This window comes from Solanum tuberosum, unplaced genomic scaffold, assembly GCF_000226075.1.
Source record: "Solanum tuberosum cultivar DM 1-3 516 R44 unplaced genomic scaffold, SolTub_3.0 scf00047, whole genome shotgun sequence".
Classification (NCBI taxonomy): Eukaryota; Viridiplantae; Streptophyta; class Magnoliopsida; order Solanales; family Solanaceae; genus Solanum; species Solanum tuberosum.
In genome coordinates this window covers 1,959,734-1,981,438 of record NW_006238973.1, presented here as the reverse complement: position 1 = coordinate 1,981,438, position 21,705 = coordinate 1,959,734, and the positions used below count along the sequence as shown (strand labels likewise).

At 34.3% G+C, this 21,705-nt stretch overlaps 4 protein-coding genes and 1 pseudogene across 4 annotated transcripts in view; 3 read left to right on the top strand and 2 right to left on the bottom strand.

The window, feature by feature from the left end:
* Positions 1 to 256: 256 nt before the first annotated feature.
* Positions 257 to 3,734, top strand: LOC107057708 (chitinase-3-like protein 2; annotated as a pseudogene).
* On the top strand, positions 3,660 to 7,512 carry LOC102588540 (G-type lectin S-receptor-like serine/threonine-protein kinase At1g67520; the record flags this gene model as incomplete). The annotated part of the gene is made up of 6 exons (XM_015307055.1): positions 3,660 to 3,804; positions 3,979 to 4,145; positions 5,047 to 5,257; positions 6,240 to 6,477; positions 6,719 to 6,869; positions 7,110 to 7,512. Coding segments are annotated over 6 exons (1,221 nt in total), but the record flags the coding sequence as incomplete, so codon positions are not given.
* Positions 7,513 to 9,116: 1,604 nt separating this feature from the next.
* On the top strand, positions 9,117 to 12,227 carry LOC102588203 (receptor-like protein 12). The gene is made up of 2 exons (XM_015307032.1): positions 9,117 to 9,366; positions 9,562 to 12,227. Exons 1-2 carry the CDS (start codon positions 9,117 to 9,119, stop codon positions 12,225 to 12,227), a joined length of 2,916 nt encoding a protein of 971 aa, XP_015162518.1.
* Positions 12,228 to 12,972: 745 nt separating this feature from the next.
* On the bottom strand, positions 12,973 to 16,074 carry LOC102597817 (pentatricopeptide repeat-containing protein At1g09410-like). Its single transcript, XM_006343617.2, has one exon. It carries the CDS (start codon positions 15,805 to 15,807, stop codon positions 13,837 to 13,839), a length of 1,971 nt encoding a protein of 656 aa, XP_006343679.2. The 5' UTR covers positions 15,808 to 16,074; the 3' UTR covers positions 12,973 to 13,836.
* A 1,008-nt stretch (positions 16,075 to 17,082) lies between these two features.
* Positions 17,083 to 21,705, bottom strand: part of LOC102597502 (uncharacterized) — a 5,959-nt gene continuing 1,336 nt past the window's right edge. The window contains exons 2-3 of the mRNA XM_006343616.2: positions 18,503 to 18,526; positions 17,083 to 17,573 (exon numbers count right to left, since the gene is read on the bottom strand). Of these exons, the coding sequence (XP_006343678.1) occupies positions 17,275 to 17,573; positions 18,503 to 18,526 (323 nt within the window). The 3' untranslated portion in view covers positions 17,083 to 17,274. The remainder of the gene's footprint in view (positions 17,574 to 18,502; positions 18,527 to 21,705) is intronic.

Below are 21,705 nucleotides of genomic sequence, written 5' to 3'. Positions count from 1 at the left end.
AAATAAGTTTACATAAATTGAAACTGAGGAGATATCAAACATATTTATCCATATCAATATTTTATAAGGTTTTTTTTTCTTTGGTCACCGAAAATATTTAACTTGTGATCCGATTAAATTTAAATTTGCGGTCCAATTTTGGAGAACAATAGGATTGTTTTCATTCTCAAAGGTTTACTTTTAATGAAGGGCAGAGAAAAGTTCAACTATTTCAGTCCACTCAAATCCTGAAACTATAATATAATAATCTCTCACCCATAATCATATACTTACTAGTTTGAGCCATGGCCTTTCTGTATGCTAATATTTTCTTATTTTTGTTCCTCCAACTAATCATCTTCTCTAATTGCCAAAATATTACAATTAAGGGAGGTTACTGGCTAAGGGAGAGTGAATTATCGTTAGACAAAATTGATTTAACTCCTTTCTCTCATTTTTTTTGTGGATTTGCTGATATTAATTTCCAATCCAATCAATTAATTCTCACTTCACCAAATTCATCATTCATACAATTTACAAGCATAGTCCAACAAAAAAATCCTACTGCAAAAACATTATTGTCAATAGGTGGAGGAGGTTCAAATAAAACAACATATGGAGTTATGGCTACAACACCAAATTCAAGAAAAAGTTTTATTGATTCATCAATAAAATTAGCTAGACAATTGGTATTTCATGGTCTTGATCTTAGTTGGATATTTCCAGAATCTGATTCAGACATGGCAAATTTAGGTACTGTACGTGTCGTCATCTCATCTATGAGTTTAATTTGCTAGAGATAAATGATTGATGAGATATTTGTCTGCTTTGATATTATTTTAAATTAGTTAATTTCTCATATAGTCACTCAACTAATAGTTATTATCTCATAAAGTCATTTTTCCAAAGGAGATTGAATCAAGTATTAGTTGAGTTGCTATATAAAAAATCAACACAATTTTGAATTGTATGACCTTACTTTCATATCTTTAAACATCTATTGAAATCAAGTATTAGTTGAGTGGCTATATAAATATCAACACAATTTTAAATTGTATGACCTTACTTTCATATCTTAAAACATCTATATTACTCCCGTTCAATAATAGTTGTGCACTATTCTAAAAATAGTTGTTCAATAATACTTGTTCAGTTTAAAAAATTAAGAAATAATTTATCTTTTGTGTCTATTTTACCCTTGCTATGAAATACTCCTATTTATCAATAAAATTAGCTAGACAATTGGTATTTCATGGTCTTGATCTTAGTTGGATATTTCCAGAATCTGATTCAGACATGGCAAATTTAGGTACTGTACGTGTCGTCATCTCATCTATGAGTTTAATTTGCTAGAGATAAATAATTGATGAGATATTTGTCTGCTTTGATATTATTTTTAATTAGTTAATTTCTCATATAGTCACTCAACTAATAGTTATTATCTCATTAAGTCATTTTTTTAAAGGAGATTGAATCAAGCATTAGTTGAGTTGCTATATAAAAAATCAACACAATTTTGAATTGTATGACCTTACTTTCATATCTTAAAACATCTATATTACTCCCTCCGTCCAACAATAGTTGTGCACTATTCTAAAAATAGTTGTCCAATAATACTTGTCTAGTTTAGAAAATCAAGAAATAATTTATCTTTTGTGTCTATTTTACCCTTGCTATGAAATACTCCTATTTATCATCTAACACATTTCTCAAAGCATTAAATTTAACAAAGTCAAAGGATAAAATAGTAATAATACCCCTATTGTTTATTACTCTCTCCGTCCTTTTTTATATGTCATCCCTTTCTATAAATAGTTGGTCCATAATACTTGTCATTTCATAAAATCAATGCATAAATGACCATATTATTCCTTTTTTATCCTTGTGAGTTATTAGCCTTGAAAATATACATTTGACCAACTTAGAAAAGCTAAGTAAATGATTCATGTTCATCGGTTAAATGAATTAATTCATATTCATTGATTGAAAACTTGAGTTCCAAAAAAATTAAATAAGGGTAGAAGGGTAAAGTTACATCATTTTTTAATGCAAGTGCAAAGTTAAAAGGTGACATATAAAAAAGGGCGGATGGAGTATTTCTTAGTGGTGTGTCAAATCAATAGTGGACAGTTATTATCGAAGATTGAGTATAAAGAGAGATCATATTTATTTATTTAGCTAGAGAAAAAGTTCAAATTTACTCTTGAATTTTGCTAAATAATTATAGATTTGCTCTCCACTAATAATTGAAGTCCATTATAAAAATGAGTTTAGATTTATCTTTATTGACTAAAATAAAATACATACTTTTCAACATGTAGGCCCTTTGCAAATTTATAAGTATTTGAAATACACAAAATAATTTGAATTTGTCCTTGGACTTTGCGTAATGGTTAAGTTTCATACCGACAAATTTGAAAGCTTATGTCGTTAGTCAATAGTAAGAGAATTTAATGTAAAAATTAGACGAAGATATATATTTTTATTTATTTAATTATATTTTTTTATGAAGGTATTCTTTTGAATGAGTGGCGCATTACTATCAACACAGAGGCCAGAAACTCCGGCGAAGCTCCTTTACTTTTCACGGCAACTGTTTCCGGTTCGCCCCGAGTCAATGATTCGATATACCCAATTCAATCATTGACAAGAAACTTAGACTGGATTAACCTACTAGAATACGGCTTTTACGAACCGAATTGGTCTCCTTTAGAAACGAATTCACATGCACAATTATTCGATCCGGTGAAACAAGTGAGTGGTAGTGACGGAATCAACCAATGGATCCAGGAAGGCGTACCGCCGCAAAAAATAGTTTTCGGAATTCCCTTTTTCGGATACGCGTGGTGATTGAATAATATGAATATTCATGGTCTCAGGGCTCCGGCTATGGGAAAATCGGACGTTTACGATAATCCGTGGATGAGATATGACCAAATTAGGGATTTTATAGTGCAGCGTCGTGCTACGACGGTGTATAATGCAACAATTGTTGGAGATTATTGTTATTCGGGAAATACTTGGATTAGTTACGATGATATTCAAAGTGTCAGGACTAAAGTTTCTTATATTAAAAGCAGAGAATTGCTTGGTTACTATGCATTTGATATTTCAGGAGACACTAATTGGAATTCTCTTCTTTCTTATGCTGCTTCACAAGGTATAAATTAACTCCATTTCATTATCTTTTTTTTTTAATATATATATTTATTAAAAAACGATATGTACACGACCATCTAGTACCTCTAAAAATTATGTGTCATGTCAGTGTCTAATGTTTACGAATAAAGATAAATTTAGGATTTCTAAAACATGAGTGCACCACTAAAAAAAATAAAGTAAAATGTGTATTAAGTGAGAATTGATTTCTAAGTAAACAACTCAACATATATTCCACCAAATGCACCATTAATTGTTCTTATAGCATGAATGTCAACAAATAATATTATATCAGTTTTAAAAAATATTACGGAGTAACCACAAGTTCACGTGACCTATTTTAGGATATAAATATGTCGCTCTCCACAACTTAAAGTATCTAGATGTGCAATGTTTACTTGCTAACAAAAATCATGTTTGAATGTCGATCTATGTATTATATCTGCAATTAATTTATGAATGACTCAAATATTTGTGTTTTTTTCTCTTATTGTTTTTTTTTTAATTTAGAAGCTGATTGAGTGACACAAGGAGAAATTGTGAGCAAGAAGAAAAAACTCAATCCACTAGTTATCATTTTGATTCCAATTGGTGCACTGCTAATATTGATATTGCTAGTGTTTATAATTTGGTATCTTCGAAGGAGACAAGTACCTAAGTTTCAAGGTAATTATTCTTTTCAATTAATTTTACGTGAAGATGTTATCATTAAAAAGTCAAACAAATATATTTTTTTTACTCTAATATTTTCAGATATTTTAAAAATATCTGAAATTATTATTAACTGAATTTAGGAGTGTTATTAATATTCTTCTTTTTATTTTTATTTTTTTATATTAGAGTTAGAGAGGAACCAAAGGAACAAAATAGGAAGTAAAAATAAAGCAAGAAAAAGTGGAGATAATAGCAATTTGCAAGTTTTTAGTTTTGATGAGATGAAGGAAGCTACAAATAATTTTTCATTTGAAAATAAGCTTGGAGAAGGTGGATATGGACCAGTTTATGAGGTAAATTCTATCGATATTTATATTAAATTAATAAATATAAATATTTAATTTTCATATATATATTTATTTTTTGTTTAGTTTTTTTTTTATAATTATAGATTATTGGGGTAAAAATACATCCTGAGTATTGAATATGAAGAAAAGATGACATTGACCAAGTCAATAATAACTAGTAAATGATAATTGAATAATTGGGGTTATAAATATTAAGGATAAAATAAAATTAAACATGATAAAATACGATATTATATTTTAAACTAACTAAATGAAAGTAATGACGGGACACGTCTTCTAGAAGATGAATTTACTAATAGGAGTTGTTAACTCGATACAATCCTTAAAAGAATTTTTTTATTAGGAGCAGGAACGGAGCTAGCAAGAGCTGATGTTTATTCAAATTTTATTCACAAAAAATTACACTATTTATATGATTAAAATTATTTTTTGTTTATTTATAGTAGATGTTGAACCTCTTTCGACTTCTTGTGTTTACTTCTTCATATTTTGAACTCTAAATAAAAATCATAACTACGCCAATGATTAGGAATGAATTTTATTAAAATAACTTTACTAATAATACTTTGAAATTATAAATTTGACTACTACTACTTTATATACCTATTTAATATTAAGCGTAATATTAAAACAGAAGTAATAAAACTCTCTTAATTTGATAAAATAGATAAGTAAAAAAGAAAAAAAATATCTTTAATATAAGGGCCAAATAAAATGAACGGGCAGCAGTAAATAAGAATTATTTTTTTTTAAAAAAAGTATAAGATGTATGCTCAATAATAAAAATCTTTAGGTTGCATTTGGTCAAATTTATATTTATATCTACTTCTTCGTAATAATGCTTTAATCATCTCGAAATTTTGAATTTGCTTCTAAATTCAATTAGGGAAAGTTGAAGAATGGGGAAAAAATAGCAGTGAAAAGGCTATCAGAGACTTCATCTCAAGGATTGGAAGAATTTGAAAATGAAGTGATTCTTACGGCAAAATTACAACATATAAATCTTGTAAAAGTTGTGGGATTTTGCGTTGAAAATGAAGAAAAAATGTTGATTTATGAATATATGCCCAACAAGAGCTTGGATTACTACATTTATAGTAAGTCATTCTTTTCCCTTCTTTTTTTCATGTTATATTGAGTTTAATTTTTATACATCATAAAAAGATTTTTACATTATTGTATAATTTAAAAAACAACGATTGTGCAGAGGAATGTAAAAATCGTATGGGCTATGCATTTATTAAAAAATAATCAGTATTTGAAAATTCGTTAAATAATTGACTATTTTTTTTATGATATTATTAGAATATGTGGCTATTTAAAATTAGAAGTCGTGAGAATGATTTTTATTTTTCAATTTTACCCTAAATTAATTTTATATTATCAGGTTACATTTACAAACATGTAGCTTGCCTTGTTTTAATGATTACATATTTCATTTTTCATGAAGGTTGGGATCTTTTGGATGGCTTGATAATGTTAAATTTCTTCACGCTAAAGATATTTTTTGGTAATTAACGTGTGTGGGTGGGTGGGGTAAATAACTGTGCTTTGCCCCCACCTATGAAACGGTTGTGTTGTGTTGTAGCCTATCCTTCTATTCTCCACATTAAGTGGTGAAGATTGTTATTTGTTGTCACTGAACCTACTTGATTCGTTGTAGACTGCTTTCAAACCCTATTGAACTAAGAGTCTCGTTTTAAGTCTAGCTATCGCATAGGGGCAACTGGCTAGCAGAGCTATGCTGCTTCGAGTTTTGCATGGCTAACGGCTAATGCTATACCATGACACTATGTTGTGCCTACACTAACGTGACTTACAAACAACGCTGGCGCTATATAACCATATAGGCAAGACTCGGACCACCTCCCTTCGCTTCAGAGTCTTAGAACAAAAATTTCATTATATTGTCATTTAATATAAAATATTAATTAACATCTCTTTTTACTTTTTCTTTTTTAATTGACCTCCTTCTTTCTTTAATTGACAGGCACATGAGATCAAACTCCAATTTTCTATATTCTAACAATTTGTATTTATATGTTTTTTGATCAACTTGATTTGTATTTCCACATGTAGATCAAGTGAGAAGATTAGTTCTAAATTGGGAAAAAAGAGTGCAAATAATTGAAGGCATTATTCAAGGGCTATTATACCTCCAAGAATATTCAAGATTAACAATTATCCATAGGGATATAAAAGCCAGCAATATTCTATTGGACTTACAAATGAAACCAAAGATTTCTGATTTTGGAATGGCAAGAATGTTTAAGGAGGATGAAGTTGAAGCAAATACAAGCAGAATAGTTGGAACAAAGTAAGTATTATTTATATTCATATAATTTGGAATGAAATCTAATTATATACATTCATTAAAAAAAAAAATAGTCAGTATCATGTTCACATAGGGTTTAGGAAAGGGTCAATGTATTAAAAGATGTGATGTAGGGAGTTTATCCTGAAACTAGCATGTAACATCAACGACTGATTCCACAACTCGAATCTTAATAATTATATTCTTTACTAATATTATTCATTTAATTTGTAATGTGTTGTAGGGGTTATATTCCACCTGAATATGCAATTGAAGGCAGATATTCAACAAAATCTGATGTTTTCAGTTTTGGAGTACTTCTTCTTCAAATCATAAGTGGAAAAAAGAATACATGTCTATATGGTCCAGATGACAACTTAAACCTTCTTGAATATGTGAGTTGTGATAACTTCACTTATTATATTGAGATTTATAATAACTTAATATAAGAAAAAAAATACTTACTAAAATATCAGAAAATAAGTAAGAAATATTTTCTTCCGTACTAAACACACCTTATATGAGATTAATAACCTGAAAATAAGACAAATATAGATAAAAATTACACTGATAATGCATTATTTTTTATTTATTATTATTATTTTTGATAATTTATTTAAAAATAAATAATACAGGCATTTGAGATGTGGAAAGATGGTAAAGGCATGGAATTTATGGATCAATCACTTGATGATACAACACATTCTTGTAAACTATTGAAATGCATGCAAATTGCAATATTATGTGTCCAAAACAATCCATTGGATAGGCCTACAATGTTGGAAATTTCATCTATGTTCAAAAATATTGAAAATTTAGTTATGAATTCCCCTAAGAGGCCTGCATTTTCTACAAGACAAGATGAAGATCAAGTTGGCAATAATATTCCAAATGGGGAATTAGACATTGACAATGCAACAATTACACAATTGGTTGCAAGATGATATATGCTACTCTTTGCCATGTATTTAAATATGATTAGCAGGTAATTTGTCTTATTTTAGAAATTATGAATCCCAATTATTTATGGATGTTGACTACCTTGTCGTATTTATTGGTGATTTGATTAATTTAAATTTGGGAAACTTAAAGAAATCACACTAGTTTAGGAGCTAATTATTTAGATGCACTCTAATTTACAATATTACGAATATTACCAGATTTTGATGTGTCCAGATACATGTATATTGGGATATATGGGGTCAAACTAGAAACAAACCTTGGTCGTGGCTTGTGCTGAAATATTTGCAAGAACAAAAGAGAGATTTACAACACATAAAAGTAACAAAGATTTAACAATTAAACAATGTGAAATTAGGCAAAGGTCAGTAAGAAGCTTGAACTAGACTTGGTAGGGTGCGCCAGGCCCGTGCAGTAGTGCAATGCATGGGCGACGTGTGAAGGTCCATGTAGCAAGCTACTTCGATAGACCTTCCCCTTAAAAAAATAGAGTTAATATCGTGTGAGTCAATGACTCACATATCAGATATTAAACTAATAAAAACAGATACTACACTTGATCTTAGCCAAAAGGCCGAGAAAGGTATGCTTTAATTAGTGCTCAGCCTACAGCTTTTATACTTACTTCTCTTCTTTGAAGAAATGCAGGGTAAGGTTACGTACAATGGACCCTTTTGGTCCGATCCTTCCTCATATCTTGCTCAAGCATAGCGAGAGTTTAGTGCACCAGCCTGTCTCCATTTTGTAATATTAGAGGGATGAAACATAACTCTAGATGTATACTTAAGGGACTATCTTGATATTTTTCTCAACATGACAGGTAGGCATTACCAATTGACTAAATAAATATATGGATAGCCATATTTTGGTATGAGTAGAAAAAGTCAGTTTATGACTTCATAACATTTATGATATTATATAGTATTATATACTCTATATAGACAAACATGTATGGAGCTTTAAATACTTCTTAATTACAAGTTCTAGAAGGAGTCAGAGAAATTTATGAGCCATCCGGGATTGAATCCTTATCTCTCATGCACTTTATCGACCACTAGACCAAATCACTGAGGTGACGGGTGTCTAGTCATTTATATATAGAGTCGCAACCATCTGAATTTTTCCTGTTTGAATGTCAAAGATACTCATAGCACGATCAAACTGTCAGTCAAACAAAAACAATAGAGTTGACATTTAACATATATGCACACAAAATTGCCTAACTATGATGCAAACTGCATAATGATTTGACAATCAATGAGGCTGGATTTTATTACTTGTTCTAGAAGGAGTCAAGGAGATGTTCATGAGCAACCCAGGATTTGAATCCTGATCTCGCATGCACTTTATCGACCACTAGATCAAATCACTGGGGTGACGGATGTCTAGTCATTTATATATAGAGTCGCAATCATCTGAATTTATCAAGTTTGAATGTCAAAGATACTCCTAGCGCGATCAAACCGTCAGTCAAACAGAAAAAATAGAGTTGACATTTAACATATACACACACAAAGTTGCCTAACTATGAATGCAAGCTGCGTAATGATTTGACGATCAATGATGCTGGATTTTGTTACTTGTTCTAGAAGGAGTCAAGGAAGATATTTCATACCTCAAGTATATAAAATCTTGTGAATTATTCCTTCATTCCTCAAGTACTTATTATTTTTGTGCAGATCATGGGCTGTCTATTTCTTCTTCTTCTTCTTCTTCTTGTGTTGCAATATCCACTTGTTATCTTTTCAAGTCATCTATGTCGACGAGACGAGAGTTTGGTTTTGCAAAACCTGAAGCTTAAACTGTCCATAGATGACTCTGCTTCTGCTGATTGTGAATCCAATGGTTACTTTCCCTATCCAAAGACACTTTCTTGGAATAGAACCACTGATTGTTGTACTTGGGATGGTGTAACATGTGATAAAGTTACAGGTTGAATAACTCGTCTTGATCTTAGTTGTAGCCAACTTCATGGAACAATTGACTCCAACAGCACCCTCTTCCAACTTTCTCATCTTCAAAACCTTAATTTAGCTTACAATGATTTCTCACCTTCCCAAATTTCAAGCAAATTTGGATGGTTTCCGAGTTTGACACATCTTAATCTATCGCGTTCTGGTTTTTCAGGGACAGTACCTTTACAAGTCTCATATCTATCTAAGTTGATATCACTTGATCTTTCTGCAGGTATTGAGGAGTTGAGAGTTGAGCCTCACACTTTCAAAATGCTCCTTCAAAACTTAACTCAACTAAGGGAGCTTTACCTCACCTCAACATATATATCTTCATCACTTCCATCAAACTTGTCCTCTTCCTTACAAGAGCTGAATCTTGTCGGAACGGAATTGTCTGGGAAAATCCCTGATGACATTTTCCATTTACCAAGATTGCAAATGCTTAACTTAGGGAGCAACTTGTATCTCACAGGGCATTTGCCAACAACTCAATGGAACTGCAGCAACTCTTTAAGGGAATTAGATCTTTCTTCCTCAGGCTTTTCGGGGAATATACCAGATTCTATTGGTCATCTCAACTCTTTAAGGAAATTAGATATATCAAGCTGCTACTTCTCTGGTAACATTCCTCCAACTATCGGTGATCTCACCGAGCTCACGAGTTTGCAACTCTTCTCCAACAACTTCAATGGTCAACTACCATCAACAATCTTAAAGCTGGTGCAACTTGTTGAGTTTGATATCTCATCTAACAACCTTACAGGCAACATTCCAAATATTTTCGGTAACTTCACCAAGCTCAAATCTTTATCCTTTTCATATAACCTCTTTATGGGCCTTTTTCCATCCTCGGTTACAAACCTAACAGAGCTAGAGAGTTTAGACCTCTCAAATTGTTCTATAACTGGTGCTATTCCTTCTAGCGTCAGCACCGGATTCCCTAACCTCATCTTGCTCTTCCTACCATATAACTCCCTTAGCGGAGAAATACCATCTTGGATATTCAATCTTCCTTCCTTAAAATACTTAGTTTTGAGAGGCAATCAACTTGCTGGTCAACTTAAGGAAGTTAGATACAACTTGTTAGAAGTTGTTGATGTCAGTGACAATAAGCTGAATGGACCTATTCCAACATCATTCTCTAAACTAGTGAACTTGACAACACTTGATCTTTCTACAAACAACCTTTCTGGTGGTCTAGATATTGGGTTGTTTTCAAAATGCAAACAACTTCGACGTCTTGGCCTTTCTTTTAACAATCTGTCTGTATTTTCCAGTCAAAAAGATGCATCCTTGCCTAGTTCTCTTGGAAGTTTGTATGCATCTTCTTGCAACATAAGGGAGTTAAATTTCCTACGAGCTGCAAAATACATTGGTAACTTAGATCTTTCCAACAACAACATGCATGGAAAAATTCCTGATTGGGCATGGTCTAATTGGCAAGTCTCAGTGTCTTATTTGAATCTTTCTAGCAACTTTCTAACGGCTATTGACCTGCTTCATAACTTTGAGAGTCTTTACAATCTTGATATTGGATCTAACTTGATTCAAGGAGAATTACCTGCTCCACCTCCCTTATTGTTCCTCTTCATAGCCTCGAACAATAACTTCACCGGGAAGTTACCTAATTCACCATTATGCAAAATGAGTTCCCTTTTGATTCTTGATTTGTCCAATAACAGCCTGAGTGGAGTAATTCCAAAATGTTTAGTGAACATGAGCACAAGTCTCTCAGTGTTGGACCTGCACAACAATCATTTTAGTGGGACAATTCCAAATAACTTTGGTAAGGGAAGTAGTCTGAGAAGTCTCAATTTGCGGAAAAATAAACTAGAAGGAATGTTACCAAGAAAGCTTACCAATTGCAGAGGGCTCGAAGTAGTTGATCTCGGAGAAAACTTGTTGAATGATACATTTCCCAAATGGTTAGGATCACTTCCTAGGCTGCAAGTTCTCAGTTTGAGATCCAATAAATTACATGGCCCGATTACCATTTCAAGAAACCAAGTCTTATTCTCAAAGCTGAAAATCCTTGATCTCTCTTATAATGACTTCACTGGAAACCTGTCAGAAAGGTTTTTCAACAACTTGAAATCCATGATAATAGAAGATCAAACGGGAATTCCTTTAATGTATATTGGAGAAGTTCGATACCATGATTCCTTGACATTGTCTATAAAAGGACAGCAGATTGAACTTGTGAGGATTCTTTCTATCTTCACAACCATTGATTTCTCAAATAACAGATTTAAAGGTAATGTACCAAACTCCATTGGAAATCTTGGTTCACTTCGCGGGTTGAATTTGTCACACAACAGCCTTCTTGGACCTATACCTCAGTCTTTTGGAAATTTATCTGTTCTTGAGTCGTTAGACCTTTCGTGGAACCAACTTTCTGGGAACATTCCTCAAGAAGTTGCTTCACTGAAATCTCTTGCTGTCATGAATCTCTCACAGAACCACCTGATGGGAAGCATACCTAGAGGTCCACAGCTTGATACATTTGAAAATGACTCATATTCAGGAAATGCTGGGTTATGCGGATTTCCCTTGTCAAGAAACTGCGGAGATAATGAGATGCCTCCTTCTACTGTGACTGATATTGAAGACGAAGAAGATTCAGGTTTTATGGATTGGAGAGCTGCGATAATAGGATGTGGTTGTGGATCAGTGTTTGGGATGTTTATAGTATATATCATTTTCTTAACAGGGAGACCAAAATGGTTTGTGAGAATTGTCAACCAACAGATCAACAGGATCCTTTTGAAAATTGAGGCAAAGAGAAGAATTGAGGCAAAAAAGAGAAGACGGCAGAAAAGAAGAAGGATGAAGTTTTAGTATATACTTCATGCATTATTGTCTTGCAACATACACAGTTTCAGCTTACACTTTGTTTTGGCTGGTTGTTACCTGTTGTATTATATTGTATTGTTAGTTTTAATACCATGTTTGTGTTGATTGTTACTTAAATTATTGTTTTTTATTGTTTAAATTCATTTGTTAGATAATGACGAAAATTTCCATTTGTCATTACCTTATAGCTACACCTCGTATCCTACTTTCTTGTAGGTTTATCATTCAAATTATTGGTGTGTGACATAATGTATTGATGGAGAACGATACAATATATTCAAACATTGTAGTCACTAAAACAACCCTTAAAACAATACGATACATTATGAAAAAAATACATAACCACCATCCAAACAGAGTGTGTTAATGTTTCTGTTGTTGTTATTATTGTTTCTAAACTAGGTATCTTTGTATTTACTGGTAAAGTTTTTTAAAAAAGAGATAAAGATTTATCAGTTTATAATGTGGAATCAGAAAAAGGCTCAAATATATTTGAACTAGATTTGGTGGGGTGCGTCAGGCCCGTGCAGTAGTGCAACACATGGGCGACGCGCGAAGACCCAGGTAGCAAGCTACCTTGATAGTTCCTCCCCCTTAAAAAATAGAGTTAATATCGTGTGAGTCGATGACTCACATATCAGATATTAAACTGATAAGAACAGATACTACACTTGATCTTAGCCAAAAGGCCGAGAAAGGTATGCTTTAATCAAGGCTCGGCCTGCCGCTTTTAAACGACTTCTCTCCTTTCTGACTTTTGTTAGTTCTCAATGTGGGATTCCTTGATAAGGTTATGTTTCATTTCTATGCACAACAGGACTAATATATGAGACTCCCATATTAAATGTTCTCTACTCCCACAGTACATGACTTAAAGGTGAATAAAACTGACCTGGTCGCCTTTCTACGGAGAGCTTCGGAATTTTCATAAGCAAATGGTTCAAATGAAATTTTTCAATCCTTTTTTTCAATGCATCTCTTTTATTCATCCAAATCATATATTGCATTAGAGGCCCATTTCGTGCAAGACCAGTAACGATAGTGTCCAAGAAACCTCATTTCTCCATGGCACCGCATTAAACAGTTCCAAAGCTTTATCCTCCCTGTTATCCTTTAAACAACCTTGAATCATAACATTCCAAGAATACAAATTACGTTCTGGCATCTTATCAAATAGCTCAAGAGCTTGATCGACTTTATATGCACAACAGGAGAACAGAAGAGTATTAACTCGTTTACACACCTCAAGCAAGGATTTATGATAGAGAAATGTACATATGTGATTTTCTTTTGCATCAACAAAGAAATGTTTACATGTGCATTTTGTTAGTATAACCAAAAAAAAATCACTTTCTCGAGAGAGTCAGGTGGTGCACGGTTCGAAACTCAATGGATAATGAGTCCCAAAGTCTACCCTCAGCTGGTGCCGAACCTGTATAGGGGCCTCTAGCTCCGTTCACAAGCAATTGAAGGGGATAGAAGGTGGTCAGAGTGAACTAACATTTGAATAGGAGTGTAATCTAATCGCCTGACCTGGTCACCTTTCAAATTAAATTCTTCAATCCCTGGTTTTCGATGCATCTCTTTGATTCATCTAAATCATCTTCTCTTGCATTAGAGGCAATAAATTTTCTTTAATAAGTGTGTAAATCTCCTCTTTCTCAGGGTGAGACTTGTCTCCCACAAAAAATATGTGATTTTTCCCATTGACTTCTATTTCACTAAAACCGGGTACCTTTTTCACCTTCCTCTCCTTCATTTTCTTTCTTACTTGCGCAAAATCACCCCATCTCCCAGAAGCTGCATAAGCGTTTGCCATCAGTACATAAGCCCCTGAGTTACCCGGTTCAAGCTCTACTATTTCATTGCAGATCTGATTAGCTACTCCAACATCTCCATACAACTTACAAGCACCAAGTAAAGCCCCTAGAACAGCACCATCACGTTCCTCAGGAGGCATCTGGTGCACCACCCTTATAGCTTCATCAACTAACTTACCACGACCTAAAATGTCAACAAGGCAACAATAATGTTCTGCCCTTGGTTCTAAACCATAGGCATGCCTCATTGACTCGAAGAACTTTTGACCTTTCTTAACAAGACCAGCATGACTACAAGCTGACAAGAGTCCCACAAAAGTGATTTCATCTGGCTTGTTACCGGACCTTAACAACTGCGCGAAGGCTTGCAATGCTTGTTTGCCAAGACCATGATTAGCATATGCCAGTATTATTGCTGTCCACGAAACAACATCCTTTACTTTTAGATTCTCAAAAGTAATCAATGATGAGTTTATATCTCCACATCTGGAGTACATCGTGACAAGAGCATTATTAAGTGAAGTGTTTTGGTCAAATCCTAGAAGTAAAACAAGAACATGAGCTTGCATTAATTCCTGGATGCCCCCACATGAGGTCACTACACTGGTAAGAGTAGTAGGATTCGGCCTTAAGCCCGACCGAAGCATGAGAATGAAACGCTTTAAGGCTTCACCGTCGAGGCCACTTTTAGCATACCCATCAATCATTACATTCCAAGTTACAAGATCTTTATTAGACATCGAATCAAAAAGTTCGTTGGCCTTGGCCACTAGGCCTTCGTCAACATAAGCTGTTATCATGGCATTCCATGCAGCAGGATCCCTGTTTGGCATTTGATCAAAGTACTCTCTTGCCATTTCTATCATCTCATTTCGTGCAAGACCAGTAACAACAGTTGTCCAAGAAACCATATTTCTCCATGGCATTGCATTAAACAGTTCCAAAGCTTTCTCCACCCTGTTATCATTTAAACAGCCTTGAATCATAACATTCCAAGAATACAAATTACGTTCTGGCATCTTATCAAATAGCTCAAGGGCTTGATCGACTTGATGATTTTCAACATAAGCCCTGATCATAGCCGTCCAAACAATGACATTTTTCTCAGGAACCTGATCGAAAATACATCGTGCCTCAGCAATCAAACCATTTTGAGCATACCCCACCATCGCTGTAGTCCACGTGACCACATTTTTCTCAGGCATTTGTTGAAGCAACTTTCGAGCCTCGTCCACTCTACGGTTCTGAAAATACCCAGAAATCAAACTGGTCCACGCGTAAACATTTCTATCTGGCATCAAATCAAAGATTCTCCGACCCTCATCGATCCTCCCAGCTTTCGCGTAAGCATGAACCATAGCAGAATCAGACACTACATTCCTCTCAGGCATGGAATAAAACAATCTCTCTGCTTTAGGAAGATCCTTATGTTTAAGATAAATAGTAATCATCGAAGCATGAGAAACAACATCCCTTTGAGGCATTTCGTCGAACAGTTGCCGTGCTTCTTTAACTTTACCTTGACGGCCTAAATTCGTAATCATTTTATTGCAGCTAAAAATGGACTGTTTTTCCAAGTGGGGTTCTGATTTCATTTGCAATGGAATCTGTTTCTTGGGTTTTGAATATGTTCTTGAAAGGAATGGACGGTTCAGAAGGCGGCCATGATCATTACTTAGCAAATAATTTGAACCCCAAAATGTAAAAGAGTAGCTTATTTTAATCAAATTTCTGGGTTTATACATGATTTTTTGATAATAATTTCAAGCAGAAAGAGGAATTAAGCTATTTTTTTGTATGAAAATTGTAGTAGTAGATGCACAGATTTAGAGATTGGAGCATAAATTTAGAGGTTCATTTTCTTGGTAAGAAAGCTGAGAGGGAAATTTGAAAAAAACAGACATCTCAGAATAACAGAGGATAGTTATGTATAAGTTGGGCGGACGGGCTCGAGTTGGGAAAGTAGTCACCAAGTTTACGGGTTTGAGTTGTGGAAGGCAGTCACTAAAGATTGCGTTATTTGAAATGTCGCGCTTCTCGAACTTTGCTTGAATATAAATATTTTGTGCATTATGATAGGTTGACTATATCACACTATTTGAAATGCGACACTTTCTCGAACCCTCTACATTAATGTGAATGTTTTGTGCACCATACTAGCTCCTTTCTAGAACCCTATATAAATATGAATTTTTTGTGCACCAAAATGATGTTTTGTATACCAAAATATCTTTATAGTAATGTACTAAGTTGTGGAGCAAGGAATTGTTTGATTATTCATTAGAATTAATATTAATTATGTAAAAATTAGTTAGGTATGATTTAGTTATTTAATTTTTTACTCAATATAAATTGAAATAGGGCCAAAGACCCAAAATTTGGACTTAAAATTGGAAGGGGCCGCGTGGACGCAGGCCCCCACTCCACAAATTATGACATAGGCTTGACCACTTGAGCCGACCTTAGGCTAATACCCCTTCATAGTGCAATGAAGGTCATCAACCTAGGTCATGGACCTTATTGATTATCCATTGACCCCGTCCAGGTAAATATGTTTATTCAGTCGCCCAGTCCAAATTTTATACCACTAACATTTGCTCATTCACTGTTCACATTGGCCGGTGTGGGATTAACTAATTAATATGGTTAATCACATATTAATTATGTAGATGGTTTATCCTAACGTTAAATCAAGAGTCTTCCACAAAATACAATTATTAAATGACTTAATTAGTCTGTTTAATGCTAACTTTCATACTATTAATAAACCTAAAATAATTTATTCAAGTACATGGAAGGAGAGCCTTAGTGCAACCACTAATACTCACCGAAACCCTGCATGAACACGAACAAACCATACAGCGTACAAGACACTGATTCAACTAATTCAAATTCACGCCTAAGAGGGCCTACTAAGGTGGGAATGTTTCCCCTCGTGGAAATATTCTCAAACTCTCATGACTCAAACTCGAGAACGTGCACTAAAAAGGTGTATAACGACATCAATGACAGAGTGAACATCATAGAAACTATAGTGGGAAAGTTTATATTTCATATGATCATGACAAGGTACACAGGAGAGCAAGTAAAATACATATATTAGATGAAGAAATATGAGCAATTTTGTGCTCATAGAGAGAATACAACTAGCATAAAGCTACAGAGTGGACAACAAAATTTGAACTAGTGTGATGAAAACTTCATTTTTGTATTCAGTCTTTCCAACCAGCTTGGCGCGCTCTGCGTTCCCAAAGGTTAGTCAACTTCATTTCCTTGGCATACAACACGACAGCTCTTTCTCTCCCGACTTCACAAGTTTCCGTTGTAGCAATGCATTTCTCAGCCTCCTTTTGGTACTCGGTAGCTAACCTCCTCGCCTCCACAAAGGTGATGTTCATATGATGGACGTGCTCCTTGTCAACAGCCTCCTGCAGTTTCAGCTCTTCCGATAATAAATCCACAAACTGTTTCTCCATCTCCTCCTTAAGATCCGGATCATCTTTTCCGCAGTCTGTTACCAATAGGAAAATTATACGATGTAGCATGTCATGATTTCAACAATCTTTTGCAGATGTTCTAGACTGTTGCTCGGACTATTCAAATATGCCGCCAGGCGTGTGTTGGATCCTCCAAAAGTAGTACTTTTTAGAGGATCCGACACGGGGCAGCAACATTTTTGGAGAGTCCGAGCAACATAGGTTCTAGATAACCAAGCTCCTAGAAGCAATACATGCAAGAGCAGTATGAATACATTTTTGAGTTTGTAATAAGGAGAAGTGGAAGACACGCGGTAAGAGGAAATCACAACAAATATCTCTAAACTGTTTTTGTGACGAGGAACATACTTCTTGCATTGTAAATTACATATAGCATCTGTGAGCACGTTACTTAAACCAATGCAGCTTTTTTTCGTTGTTTCCCTTGTCTTTTCCACTCCTGAGACTTACTGGTTTTAGCACTATACACTCTATACTTGTTCATAACCGCATCTGAGGGTCCAAAATATGCTATAGGACGACAAGTTGCCTAAAAGTGTATTTAGGCGACGCATCTATATTAGGCTAATAGTCAGGCAGTGCTTATTTAATGAAGTAGCTTGGTTTAAGATCTAAAGAATCGAATCTCAAAGTCAGAACTTACTTAAAGAAAAACTCAAATTCAATTTGATTCGATCAGATCATTCAGGAGGTTTAAGTATCCATCGTCAAGGTGAAATTCAATTTAGGGAAGTTTATCACTATCATCTAATTAGCCTTATTCTTAAGGACTACATATTTTTTGTATTCATCAGAAGGCATTTCAGTATGCATAATCTTAGAAATAATTGTATTAAGGGAAGAAAAACTTCCAAGTTAACTCACGAAAACGTGACACAACATTCTTTCTTGAAGAGAAGAAGAAAGGGTAAATAGTGAAGAGGGGTTCGAATAGAAAGCTCACCAGTAATTGTAAGATTCGCCAAGCCTGCACAAGTGGAAACCAAAAATAGGACAATGTTAGCTTAATTGGCATTGAAATTCCATCAACTGCACCTTATACATGATTATCTATAGAAACTATCACAAAGAGTTGAAATATCGAAAAACAAAGACATCTCAAAACCAGCAATCAAGCAGCTATGTCACAGAGTTCAGTTTAACAGCTCGACCAGCTATATAAACATGAGTTTAAGTTTTATACACTGTCAATATAAATAATTCTTTACACCATCAGGTCATTCAAAGGTTATCTACACGTAAGCCTCCTTAAAATGTGAGATTTGAAAATAAGATACCTTACCTTCTACAAGGGGTAATGATGACCTGATAGTGTAAAAATTATTTACATAGACGGTGCATATTACTTGAACTCTAGAAACAATAACCTTTTCAACAAAGTATAAGCAGCTAATGGTCATTAAGATCATAAGTTTCGGAGCGTGATATATGCCCAAGTCTAAAAGCATAAAAGACGGCACTTGCACTATACAAGAATACGAAAGGACAAACGCAATGAAGAAGTCTCCAACAGCCATATAATGTGTTCTCTATTTAAATGTCATTTTAGGATCTTCAGACTCACATAGGGCACAAAATAACATTGCAACACCAAACAGATAAGCGGGTATGCAAGTGTCCCATGCGAAAAGGAAAGGATTCCATTCCTAATGTCAGTTTACTAACAAATCATTATGTCCTCATTACATGTTTTATGTAAAGTTTGTTAATATCATTTATTAGTAAAAAAGAACAAATGAGGAAATTCAGTGCTTGGTACTTCTTCAGAATTACCTCCGCTTCTCAAGAAGAATCGAAAAGTTGATCCAGCACGGAGACTCTGCATGGTACTTTTTAAAAAGTACAATGTAGGATGGAAACTTCACGTCATACTTTTAGAGGTATCGGAAAAGAACATATGCAACAATAAATCTTGCATGTAATTAAAGTTCTACATCCTTCAGCCCTTAGTTTTCAGCAAGGACGGATTCTTGAAACACTATAATAGCAATAACTATGCGTCAACCCAAAACTAGTAGTAGGTATCGTCTACACAGATCCTTTTTCACTAAAATTAGAAGGAACTGTTAGTTCAACGGGACAGAAGGATTTCTCTCACTTTCTTCATAGTTAGCTTAATTATAGGGCTAGGAAAGTAGAAACTTGATGTGAGGCTGGATCAATAAACTCCAAAACCATTAAGGAAAAATGTGTAACATGGAGCTTTGTGACAGTATCTAGCAGAGCTCACTTATTTTCCTACATGGTATCAGAGACTATCAATCAAAGCTTCTACTAAACCTCAATCTTGGCTAAGATCGAGCAATAATCGTAAGATTCGCCATTTATTTTACATAAATAATGTCTTTATTCTTTTAGAAGCAAGACCTTCATCCCCACTTTTTGCTAGGCAACAAGTTTTTGATAAGGTGCATGAGGAACAAGATAGTTAATTTTTCTTTTAGGATAAAGAACAAGATACTTAATGAAAGCATTTGTTCATCTGTTTTGCTCCAGTGGGTTTAACCTAAACACAAAAGCAGAATACATCCTATCACGCACCTTCAATTTTTTATCAGCCTCCAGGACTAACCTCCTTTTTTATGAAACCAGCCTCCAAGATTAGCTTAAGGATTACATTGACTAAATACACTGTAGGCAGGATTAAAGAAACATTACTTCCTTAGACTTTAGTATGTTGTTACCGCATAAGCAAAAAATCACATATTTACTAAGCTCATCTTTCATTGTTTGCTTAATTATGGGGACAAAAAGGTAGAAACTTAAGGTGAGACTTGATCAACATGCTCCAAAACCAGGAAGGAAAATTGTAGCAGAGAGCTTTGTGCAAAAGTACGTAGCCACAACTCTCCTATTTTCCTCAGAGCGCGTCAATCAAAGTTTCTCTTAAGCTTCTACTAAATCCTATCCGACCTTAATCTTTACTAAGCTCAAGCAATAATCATAAGATTACCAATTTATTTTATCTAAATAATGTCTGATTTTTTTAGAGGCAAAACCTTCATCCCCACTTTAAGCAAGGGGAACAAGTTTTTGATAAGTACGAGGGGAGCAAGTTCGTTATTTGATCAGCCTCGAAGTCTAGCATAACGGATTAGATCATTAGAGTGACCAAACCCCATATTGCAGACAGGATTAAATATCCATTCACTTCCTAATCTTTTTTATTTACTTACTTCCACCTAGGAAAGAGTCATGTCTTCGAACACAATCAATGCTGCAAAAGAGATGGACCAGAAGGGTCTTTAGGCAAATCAAATCCAATAACATTGCTACAATCAGCTTTTCACTGACATCTTATCTTTGCAAGAACCAATTGGCTGAAACTTGGCAATCAAAGAGCAGGTTTTTTTTTGCAGCAGAAGATAACAGTGAACAAGACAATTAAGAGGTTACTTAATAAACTCTTCACATGCAATTGAAAATCTACAGTCAATCCAAAATTCTATAACCCACAATCCAACCTCAACCCGAGAAAATACCAAAAACAAGTACTGGTGTCCATATGACAACTCCGGAACCCAAATCACAAAAGACAAGATATTAAACTTAACCCTCAAAACTTGCAATAAAAATAACACCATCCAAAAGAATGAATCAAATAAAGAAAACCAAGTTACCAACCTATAAAAAATAGAATCTTTTGATAAGTAAATCATAAAAATAGGTCGAAACTTGGCAATCAAAGAGCACTAGAGCAGTTTGTTTGAAGCAAAAGATAACAGTCAACATGATAATTAAGAGGTTACTTAATAAACTCTTCACATATAACAGAAAATCTACAGCCAATCTAACATTACAAACACACAATCCAAAGGTTAACATGAGAAAAAACCAAATAAGATAAGTATTGATGTCCATATGACAGCTCAGCAGGGACGGCACTGCCGTGAAGTTTCCTGATAGTTTTGGCTCAAATCCAATATTTTATGCTTAAAAATCCACTAAATATGTACAAGTAATTTATCTGGATCCGCTATATTTCTAGAATCTCTTATAGTATTTTGAGATGACTTCTTTACTCCTGTTAATTCTTTTTTCTTGAGCCTAAGGTCTATCGAAAACAACCTCTCTACCTCTGTCCTCCTGGTACAGATAAGGTCTGCATACACTCAAAATCTCCCCAGACCCCCCCCCCCCCCGCCT